Genomic DNA, 11,379 nt, shown 5'->3' with positions numbered 1-11,379 from the left:
CACTTCTAGGATGGAAAACAGCGCAAAACGCCTTCGCAAGGAGCAAAACTACGTATCAGTGAGATAACGAACGCTCAAAAAACTTTTTTTTCCGCCTGATACAGAGCAACAGATGTTTTACTGACACACGAACTGCCTTTCTCACTGATATAGAACGCTTCAATCAGTTCTCTAGTGATAGCCTCTGATGATATGATCTGATGATAGGCCGCTGTCCATGGCTTCTTTGCTGGATATTTCCAATCCCTGGGAAGGTAATCTCTCAGGCATATTGCAACATGTAGTGCAGTGGCTCCATATTTTATAGTGAGGCAGCTTAAAAGAATGAGAGAAACACCGTCTAATTTTTTTAGGCATGCACTACACAAAGAAATGTGTTCCAGAAAAGCACTCATTGAACGTTCCTTCTTCATAAGCAACTAGCAATGCAAAGTTCATTGTGTAGGGAGCTTCTAATGATGGCTGCTGTAGGGGCTAATGTTCTCCACCTGAGGTGATGGAATGATATTCAGTTTTCAGGGGCACCTACAAATTAAACTGCCAGCTACTAGTTTCAGTGGTTACTTGTGGTCCTCCTTGTGTGCCAGCGTCTGTTTCTCAATAATTTTTGTCAGAAGTTGTGTGAAACAATGGAAGACTTGGTGGGCCTGTTCCCACTGAGAAGGGAGCGGAAGGTGGCACACACACCAGTGCATTTGGTTAGGCTACCTTTGCACCCTTCACGTTGAGTCATTCTCTCAAGCAGTCCAGTAAAAAGTAGCGCGCACCTTAAAGGTGGCTGCTCGATTGACAGGGAAGTCGCCATCTGTCAGTTGTGGTATCGCGGGGAAACCCGTGTCGCAGAAACCACTGAAGAGGGCCACCAAAAGGATGTGTCAGAGGTAGATGCTACCTCTGGGGGTTTGTTGTAGCCACAGTAGCATTGTCAGCTTTAGTGTGCTGTGGCTGCAGACACCACTGAGTAAACTGAACTTCGTAAGGTTTGGATGTCTTCTTTAGGCTCTGAAAGCATGTGCGTTGCCAGTCCTGCATTAATACTTGAACTCAACCATTTAGAGCGCTTTTCAGCCACTGCAAACTGACACTGGAGCATTTTGTTTGCCTTCCATTATCGAAATTATGACAGTGTTGCATACAACATAAAATCTCCACAGAAACTTATGCAAAGGGACAAGATAATGGTTAGCTTGTGTGGAGCCCACAACCGACCTGTAGTGCCGCTGCTCTCACATGACTGCAGCTAGTTCGAGAACAGGAACACCGACTTGCACCGCATATGGAAAACACTTCAAAAGGACAAAATTTTGCTACCCACCCCCTGAGGCCACGTAAATGGATTGAGCGTAAAATGTTGGCAGCATTAGCACATGCTACATGTAAGCACTCATTCGTATCCAGTCTCAGTTGCGCAGAATGATGCACTGCCTCCTGCATAGATTAAAGGGCATCAAACATGCTGTGCTTAACACGCAAACCCGTTTTAAATGTGTTTTACTGCTCTTGACGTGGGTGTTCATAGGCATACAGGTTGAGCGCTCAAAAGAAGCAGTGAGATTTGCTATGAAGCTTGGCATCCCGTCTGAGGCAGGAGCACAGTGTGAAAAAAACTGGAGGAGGAGAGAGGAACGCGCACCAGCTGAACAGAGGTCTGCGCTGAGTCTTCCGCGTGTGATTGCCCTGTTGAAGAGCACTGAGAGGCATTTCCTAGACATCATATCTGCCACTTTTTTACCGGCTGCTGTTCTCCTCTCCTGCAGTGGCAGCCAGCGCCAGAGCAGCCGTCCGGGCACCGAGCACTGGACCGTCCAGGGCGCCATCGAGGTGGGGAGGCCTGCATGTGATGACCAGCTTTGGGACCAGACCACGGCCACAGTGGCAGCATTAACGTGTGTGCAACCGCAAGGGTTATTACTGGGATTGTTCATGAGCCTGAAAAGTGGATATATTTTACTTCCGCAGAAACATTTGTCAGCAGCTGCATTTTCCTACTTATTTTCACTCTCCATCAGCAAAACATTATTTCTGCAAGGCAGCACGTTCAGCCCCCACATGCGTGGGCATTGAGAGGAGTGGGCAGAAACATGGCAGACGATGCAGTTGTCTCCACCCTAGGCACCCTGATTCCAGCTTGGCTGCAACTCTCCAGCGGTGCAATGAGGCTACTGCTTATGGCGTTGGCCACGAGCGGCTGTACAGTTGCGGACAGTAGTAACAGTAGCTTGATTGGGGCTAGCTGGTAACGGTAATACAGAAGGAAATGGATTGCACCACACACACAAAAAAATGCGTGTCAGCGCCGCCTTGCCGAGCTGGGCAAAAGCTCACTATCGCCACGCGAATGTGCACACCCCCAACGAGTGCAACCCTCCCATTGCTCAGCTTGGCCTGCATTCGGCCGGCATCAATGTCGCGCCAGTGATGAGATGAGATAGTTGTGCCCTTTGTAGCGAGCGGGCATTTCGGATTGTGCATGCCTTGATACCACAGAGCCGCTTCATCTGAGACAGCTGAGGGCGCATTTCCACAGCAGTTAGCCAGCGTGTTTCAAACTTTTGTTGCCTGTGGAACTAAGCTTCGTCTCGCTATCAACCAAAGGCGCTCGAAACACTCGACGTACTGCGGCAGTGTCTGGCTCATTAGTGCAGCTGCGACTGACTTTCGCCTCGCTCCTGCGAGGCGCCAACGATCCCTCTATATCTACCTGCTGCACATTGTTCCTGTGCAAATCTCCCGAAACATTCCAGTATTGCGACTTTACCCGTATGTTTCAGCTCCTTTATGGTACGTTGACTGACGATGTCAGTGCACGTTAAAGAACCCCAGGTGGTCGAAATTTCCGGAGCCCTCCACTACGGCGTCCCTCATAGCCTAAGTCGCTATGGGACGTTACACCCCGTAAACCAAACGAAACCAAGTTGACTGACGTTTGTCTGCTACTAGTTCTGCTAGTACTGTCAGTTTTATAAGTTATGCCAAAAAGAATTTCAATAAATGGTGAACCCACAACTGAATTACATTGCAGCAGCGTCGCTATGTTACCAAACATGCCTTCCCATTGGAGGCGTGCGTCAGGTGGAGTGGTGTGTTTGCGATGGCGTTCCCTCACCCTGCAGTGCTGCAGTGGGGCACTACTACTGTGGCAGCTGATGTCGCTGCACGTGTGCAGGCCGCCCTGTGCCAGCTGGGCTGCCTGGGTGATCCGGTGGTGGTGCCGGCGAGCCGCACTGACGCCGGCGTGCACGCCACCGAGAATGCAGCGCACGTGGACCTGCGGCCCATGAACCCCTGCCAATCATTCCGGCCCGAGCTGCTTGCCGCGGGACTCAACAAGCTCCTCGCACGCCACGGGCACGACATCCTGTGAGTGGCCTGTGTGGAGAATGTTTCGTTGCACTGGAAATGTAGGTGACACCATGGTTACCTCAGAGTGGTGTACCTTTCACTGTGGAACACTTTAGGCACTAGCAAACGACGATGCTCAAGGGCACACAGATTTTGCAGCTGGGTGACCAGTACAGTTCTCTGGACAGTTTGCTGTTGCTGTGCAGATGGTCACCAGCATGCCTTCCTGCTTAGTGCCCCCCTTGCAGATGGGTCATCGGATGTACCTTCGGGATGCACTGTCTTGTGCCAAGATGGGGCGACCGCGTGCCAATCTTTACTGGACGTGAACACATGATCGTCATGCCTGTCAGCATCACCGTTGGGATGCAAACTGCCATTTCTCAGGACAGCTTGGGGAGCCTACATCGCCATCAAAAGCAAGAGATGTGCCAGCTTTAAAAGAACAATCGCCATGGACACAGCTCTGGGCTGCACCATCGTACAGTTTCACTGATCAGTGCGCTATCGTAATCAGGCTTAATAAGAGGTACAAGCTGAAGGTGGTGCAGGCCTACGCACCTACATCCAGCCATGACGACCAAGTCATTGAACGCTCCTACGAAGTTGTGGAATCAGCAATGAACAGAGTAAAATCACAGTACACTGTACTGAAGGGCGACTTTAATGCAAAGGTAGGTAAAAAGCAGGCTGGAGACAAGGCGGTAATAAAGAAATAAAATTGCAATAAGGAAAGGTGTCAGGCAGGGAGACACGATCTCGTCTATGCTGTTTACCGCCTGTTTACAGGAGGTATTCCGGGGCCTTCAGTGGGAACAGTTGGGGATAACAGTTAATGGAGAATACCTGAGTAATTTGCGATTCGCTGATGACATTGCCTTGCTAAGCCACTCGGGACATGAACTGCAAAGCATGATCAATGAGTTAGACAGGCAGAGCAGAACGGTGGGGCTAAAAATTAACATGCAGAAAACCAAAGTAATGTTCAACAGCCTAGCAAGGGAACAGCAGTTCGCAATTGGTAGCGAGGTGCTGGAAGTAGTAAGAGAATATGTCTACTTAGGGCAGGTAGTGACCGCAGATCCGGATCATGAGAGGGAAATAACTAGAATAAGAATGGGGTGGAGCACATATGGCAGGTTCTCTCAGATCATGAATGGCAGTTTACCAATACCCCTCAAGAGAAAAGTATACAACAGCTGTATCTTAACAGTACTCACCTGTGGGGCAGAAACGTGGAGGCTAACAAGGAGGGTTCAGCTTAAGTTGAGGACAACGCAGCGAGCTATGGAAAGAAAAATGATAGGTGTAATGTTAAGAGATCGGAAGAGGGCGGAGTGGGTGAGGGAACAAACACGGGTTAATGACATCCTATTTGAAATCAAGAGGAAGACGTGGGCTTGGGCAGGGCATGCAATGCGAAGGCAAGATAACCGCTGGTTCCTGAGAGTAATGCAGTGGATTCCAAGAGAAGGCAAGCGTAGCAGGGGACGGCAGAAAGTTAGTTGGGCAGATGAGATTACAAAGTTTGCGGGGATAGAATGTCTCAGCTGGCATAGGACAGGGTTAGTTTGAGACAGGCGTTTTGTTCTGCAGTGGGCCAGCTGACGGTGATGATGGCCAACATAGCCCATTGTGTCTCCTCTAATGTCCTATGAGCAACGGCTATGACCAAGCAGCTGTGCAGTATGGCCTGAACAGTGTTCTAGAATGGTGCGGCAATTTGGAGATGCTACTAAATGTGAATGCATGTGCTTCTCGCGCCGTCGCGGCTCTTTTCTCTTTCCTTACGCTAACACCCCACCAGAGCTGGTCCAATTGGATAAGTACCCTTTCTCACGATCTGTCTTGGCGTGCACTATCTCGGCATCTAATTTGAAACGTCACCTGCGAAAATGCCTCGCCACGTGTTAAATTGCTTGCGTACAAGACATTAGTTTTGCTTAAACTTGAATACGCCTTGCCCGTCTAAAACCGCGCCAGTCGTATCTCATTCACTCATTAGCAGCGGTTCAAAATTGCGCTGCTAGATTTATTCACTCTTGATATCGTGTGACGTCAGTGTTTCATCTTTAAAATTGGAATCCTACTTGTCAGCGCCACAGTGCCAGCCTGTCCTTGTAGTGTGACAACTTCTTGCCCTTGTTCACAAGTGAAGCTGCAGTCATTCCAGACAAATCTGGCCGCTTTCTGCACAACATTCAAAACCATAAGTCAGTGTGCAAGTGGCTGTAAACTTGAAGGATGACCAAGGAAATGTTTCAACAATTGCCTTTCACAATCTTCAGGGGGGTTGTGTGTTAAATTTTTAAATACTACAGTCTGTTATTCTGGACGGCTTCATGCTACTCTGAATTTTATTTTGTGTGTGTCGTGTGAGGGGGCATTGTCAGGATGCAACAGCAACAGGATTCAAACATCGCCAGAAAGAGCGTGGTAAATAGGTGGCCTACGTTTATAAGGGCATGCTCCGCCTTTCTCCACCTGCGTCGCTAAAATGAAGATGGTTCCCATTCATGCATGAGGACCAAGCGTGCTCTGCCATGGGCGGCGGGGCAGCTTTATTTTTTACGCATCAGGACCCACCTGTCCTGCGAAAGACATCTAAAATACAGTAGAACCCCGGTGTAGTAAACTTGGATATATAGCAAAGTGAAGAAAAAAAAAAACGGCTACTGTAAAGAGCACCTGGCCGTGGTGATGTACCTGAGTACCTCCCGTAGAATGGTGACAGTGCAGCACGCATGAGGCCGACATTTGGGGCTGATTGCTTACCAAAAATGATAGAATGGTGCTTTTCTAGATAGCTTCACCATCAAGCTCTGAAGATGTGAATAGAAGCCAAGTCTTTGGGGTCGTGAGGCAAAGCACGCATAGAAAAAATTAAAGCTGGATACTAACGCAGAGAGAAGTAGATGCAGGTCGCTGAGAATACCTGGTGCCGGGGAAAGGAAAGACAGCGCAGTGAAGGGAACAGGGTTAACATTCGCAGCAGGGAAGCAGAGGCGGCACTGCGCAAGTGGTACCCTGACCGTGTCCCGCGTTTAACTGTTGCCTCTTAAACGAGACTGAGGCTGCGGATAATGACACCTTGTTCACACAGAACTTTTGTTTTCAGTTGGAATCAGACACGTTAAATTCGTAGGCGCACTGTGTTTGCGCAAATGAGGTACTTCCTGAGGACACAATCAAAATTGAAAATGTGATGGCTGAAAATAAATAAGTACCACATAATGGGACAAGTAAGAGCAGGATGGACGGTGCTTGTGAATGTCTCTTTTATAAATCAACACTGTGTTTAGTGAGTAGCGAGAGTTGATTACCAGAGAGCATCCTTAGAGCCATGCCATCGCTAGCAACTGATACAGTAGTGAAGACCCAGATATAGTAGAGATTTTTACTGGTCCGAGTCTACTGTAGAGGGATTCTACTGTGGTAGGTAGATGAATTACGTAACAAAAGGGCCCTATGAAAGCCAAAGCAGAGTGCGTGCAGTTTTGCAGCTGCTCCAAGTTGATTGGGGCATGCTCTGGTGTGCTGCAGGTCTCTCCTTGCTAGCTAGTGCCACTCCTTGTACATATGCCTGTGGCACATGTCTCAGCACAGTGTTGGAGCAGTGCAGCAACACTTTTTTGTTATCTGCACTTGCAAAATATGGTGGAAGTTGCGGCAAGCAGCCCAGTGAAACAGCAGCACATGCCGTGCTGCAGAGTGAGTAAGTGACAGTACTTTGGGCGTATACCGTCAGGAGTTCAAGAGCCCAGGCAGGGGTCCGTCTGTGGCTCATCTCTTGATGGGGCTTCCAAGGGTTTGCTTCTGGCATTCGCAACAACAACAGAAGCATTCGGGATGGAAGTGAGTGAGCAGGGGGGGGGGGGGGGTCTGCAGTGTCCGGGAGGTGTTGCAGGTGCCCGAGTGGTTCCATGCCCGGCACCTGGCCCAGTGGCGCAGCTACCGCTACCGCCTGGCCGTGCTCCGGGAGAGTGCGCTGGCCAGGCAGGCCACCTGGCGGGGCGACTGCATCCGGGCCTTCCTGCCCCTGGCCGAACTCAACCGGTGCCACATCGTGCAGTAAGTTGACTGCATGCCCGCCTCCGACTGACCACCGCTGTGGTGCTCTTGAAACTGCTCTGTGACAGAAGGCTCATGCTGCTGCTCTGGCAGGAAGAAATGCTTCTGGAGGGGGGGCTTAGAACGAGTGAAATAAGGACATGACATGACAAGCGCCCATCCTGTGTCCCTGTCACATCCTTTTTTTAATGGAATTGAGTGGGCGAGTTGGTTTTACATCTTGACAGTGATAGCGCTCAAAAGGACAAGGACGACAGAAAAGGAAAGACATACAAAGCACTTTGCATGTCTTTCCTTTTCTGTCGTCCCTGTCCTTTTGAGCGCTTTCGCTGTCAAAATCCTTGTTTTGTTGACACTCCAGGAGAAAAGTATACAACAGCAGAATCTTACCGGTACTCACCTATGGGGCAGAAACGGGGTTCAACCTGAGATAGGGACAGGGCAGCGAGCTATGGAAACAAAATGATAGGTGTAGCGTTAAGAGACAGGAAGCGGCCGGAGAGCATCAGGAATCAAATGCAGGCTAATGATGTCCTAGTCGAAATCAAGAAGAAGAAATGGGCTTGGGCAGGGCATGTAATGCGAAGGCAAGATAACCGCTGGTCCCTAAGGGTAACGGAGTGGATTCCAAGAGAAGGCAAGCGTAGCAGAAGCTGGCAGAAAGTTAGGTGGGCGGACGAGATTAAAGGTGCACTGAAGAGGAATCTGAACTTGTATTTTTACTGCTGTAACTCAATCTACACGTTTCGAGCGTTTTTAGAAACTGCAAATTATTGCCCTGTGTGGCCGATTTCCCTAATTTAAATCCAATTAAACGTCCCGGCTTCCGGCATTTTTTTTTTAATTCCCCACAGACGGTGGGATGAGTGAGCCAACCTTTCAACTGGTCCCGTGGCAGCTTGCCGATCGGCCATTGACGGAGTGATACGTAGTGATTGGCAAAAGCAAAGAGTCCATGCATATTTTTATTTCCGTGGGCCTAATTTGCAGCTATGTAGTCTCTGACTAGATCTATTTATTCACGGAAACCTAAAAGCAAAATAAAAGCGAAAGCAAAGCCGCCACGTGACTGCCTGAAAGGCACTCCATGCATTGATTGACTCCTCCCAATGTATGCGGGGAATAAAAAAAAGGTGGGAGCCGGATGTTAATCTGACTTAAATTAGGGATATCGGCTGCACAGGGCAATCATTCGAAGTTTCTAAGGACGCCCGGAACGTGTAGATCAAGTTGCCGCTGCAAGAAGACGAGTTCAGATTCCTCTTCACTGCACCTTTAAGAAGCTTGTGGGGATAAGGCAGCTGCAGCTGACAGAGAACAGGGTTAATTGGAGAGACATGGGAGGGGGGTCTTCACCGTGCAATGGCCATACTCACGATGATGATGACGACGACGGTGAAATAACGCCCCTTCGTGCAAAGCGCTCAAGATACATCAACTCAGTCCTAAACAAGGCAAATACAGGGTTGGTTGAACATATTACCGGGAATCTTTGCACTGTGCGTTTGTCCATTCTTCAAAGCTGGCAGCACATGGCTTTATCACTTTGTTTGTGATGCAAGGCGTGACCAGATTTCTCTCGACTGATCACATCCAGGCGGAGCAAATTCTACCTTGTCACTGACTGTTGTGGTAACTTTGCACACCATATCTCGAAAGTTCACTGTCAGCTTTAAACTGAGCACGGCCCAGAGCGGCGGGCATTCTCTTCAGCGACTGCCATTTGTTGCTAAGCCACTACCGAGTCATTCATTTCTCTGCGGGCACGTGTCAGCCCAAATGAAGAGTTTCATTTGGAAGCCCTTTTCACCATCTTACTGCTTGCTGGACTGCCGTCCCCACTACGTGCAGTGGGTGGCACTGTCGAAAAGGCACTGTAGCAGTACAGCATTAGGCAGTGCAGGTGGAGATAAAAGTAAACGGAGCGCCTTCGAAGCTTCTTCACAAGTTGCTATTGCCAGCTGCGGTATGTGTGTGATTAGTGAAACAATTTTGTTTCTTTATATCTGGTGGGAAATTGGTGATTTCACTTGGGAGAGAATACCGTATAAATGCGTGTAAGGGCCGCACCCGTGTATGGGCCGCACCCCGTTTTCCCGAAGGAAATCTTTAAAAAAAAAATAAATCCGTGTAAGGGCCGCACCCGAACTTTCCATGACCCAGGTGGGAATAGCCTTCTAAATGCACGCGCCGTGGCCTCCGCGATCGGCTCCGGCTGTGGACAACGGTTTGCTCGATCGGGGAGCGCTTGATCGCGGAGGCCAAGCACGCGCACAAGAGCTTCCAAAAACCGTCCATGGATGGAGCCCGAGGCCGCAGCCATCATCATCAGCAATTTTTTCTCCCCCGTGACTTCCCGTTATCTTTCCTTCCTCCATGCGTTATCTACATCGGCATCTTTCTTTCCTTTCTCCATGTGTTATCTACATCGGCATCAGTATCGCCAGCTCCAGCCTTTTATGGCGTGTTAGCGCGTTCACCGTAGTTGTGGCTTTCGTGTGCTGCCGCCGGGTAATGCAGTTTTAGCACGATGGGCAAGCACCTTATCAGTTACACGGCTCGAATGCGGCAAGCGTGCGCCGGACAGGGAATTCGACGTGGCCGAGAAGCGCGTCCGATGATCGTGCAATCAAAAGGGTGCATTGAAAAAAACAAGCTGCGAAAAGCTCGCTTTCCGAGGCAAGCCGTGCGAGTTTCCTGAACTGGAAGAGCTGCTCTGCTATGTGATGGAAATGCGGAACAACCGCTACGCGTTGACAGCGGACATGCTGCGCGGCTTCTTTGGGATGAGCATGCACCAGAGCACAGCACCAGCTCAGAGTTGAAATACTCCGTGAGTGGCGACTGAATGTAGAATAAATGCCGCTCATTCCCTGGTTGGTGTGTTTCTACTTAAAAAAAAAATTTTTTTCGTACGTCATGTGTATGGGCCGCACCCCGAAAATTGGCCCCCGAATCTGGAAAAAAAAGTGTGGCCCTTACACGCGTTTATACGGTAGATTGCTCCGTTTACTGCTTTACTTACTTGTGCGCCTGCAGACAGCCTGCCAGTAAGATTAATCTAATCTGCTAATTTCACGTCATGGTGCTTTCGAGAGGAATCTCTCTACGGTAGTAAATGAACAATGACCGAATATGTGCAGCTTTCTCAGCAGCATTCGCTTTTTGCACCTCTACCGTAACTCAGAGCGTAGGGACTCAGCCGCTCTCGAGTTACCACACGCCGCGCCGGCAGCAGTTCACCTGAGCCAGTGCCCCTCCTGCTGTGGTGCCTGCTTGAGAATCGCATCTGCATTTATTTATTTATTTATTCTGATACCTACAGCGCCCGTTGGGGGCATTATTGTCGGGAGGATACCAGGGGAAAAATACAGTTTCACAGAGATGACACACTATATTGCCGCCAGGTGTCCCCGGGCGGCGCCAATATATAGAAATATATAGAAAAGGGGAAAAGAACACATGTAAAAAATAACGATACAAACAAAAATACAATACAATGCATCCTAATCTGTCCCCGCAGGGAGGCGTCTGCAGCATGCAGACGTTGGTGAGTGGCGACACCACGGGGTTAACCCGAGCATCCGCAGGGACATCCCCTCAGGGGGATGATGGTGAACAATGCGTCACCACGGACCCGAGCATCCGCGCTTAGCCGTGCGTGGCATCGCCGTGTCCGGGGAAAAGGGGATCCTGGTGGTTGAGCCGATGCCGAGCGTTTGGACCCTTAAGGCCCCTCGGCGGAGGCAACACACCACTTTGGCCCCAGCTTCCTGTAGACGGCACCTCCGGCCTGACCCGACCGGGGGAAATCGGCAGTCGCCTTTTCCTGTCCTCCCCTCTATCTTTCACTTTCCTATTTCCTTTCTTACAACTTTCCTGTATCCTCCTCTCTTCTTCGTTTTTTTCTCTTTTTCCTGGCAGCGAGGGTTAACCGTGTGTGACCAACTACCCTGAGTTGAGTCA

General features: G+C 49.7%; 1 protein-coding gene across 2 annotated transcripts in view; it reads left to right on the top strand.

Moving 5' to 3' along the window:
* LOC149325747 (tRNA pseudouridine synthase-like 1) overlaps positions 1 to 11,379 on the top strand; it is a 38,445-nt gene that overhangs the window by 530 nt on the left and 26,536 nt on the right. Inside the window, exons 2-4 of one of the 2 annotated variants that reach the window (XM_089563822.1) lie at positions 1,758 to 1,888; positions 3,114 to 3,360; positions 7,231 to 7,413. In XM_089563822.1, the coding sequence (XP_089419948.1) occupies positions 1,758 to 1,888; positions 3,114 to 3,360; positions 7,231 to 7,413 (561 nt within the window). The remainder of the gene's footprint in view (positions 1 to 1,757; positions 1,889 to 3,113; positions 3,361 to 7,230; positions 7,414 to 11,379) is intronic. The other variant, XM_089563823.1, reaches the window with a different exon arrangement.

The sequence above is a fragment of the Amblyomma mixtum genome, chromosome 10, assembly GCF_055824585.1.
Source record: "Amblyomma mixtum isolate Tamu chromosome 10, ASM5582458v1, whole genome shotgun sequence".
Taxonomy (NCBI): Eukaryota; Metazoa; Arthropoda; class Arachnida; order Ixodida; family Ixodidae; genus Amblyomma; species Amblyomma mixtum.
This window is presented reverse-complemented; position numbering and strand designations above follow the sequence as displayed.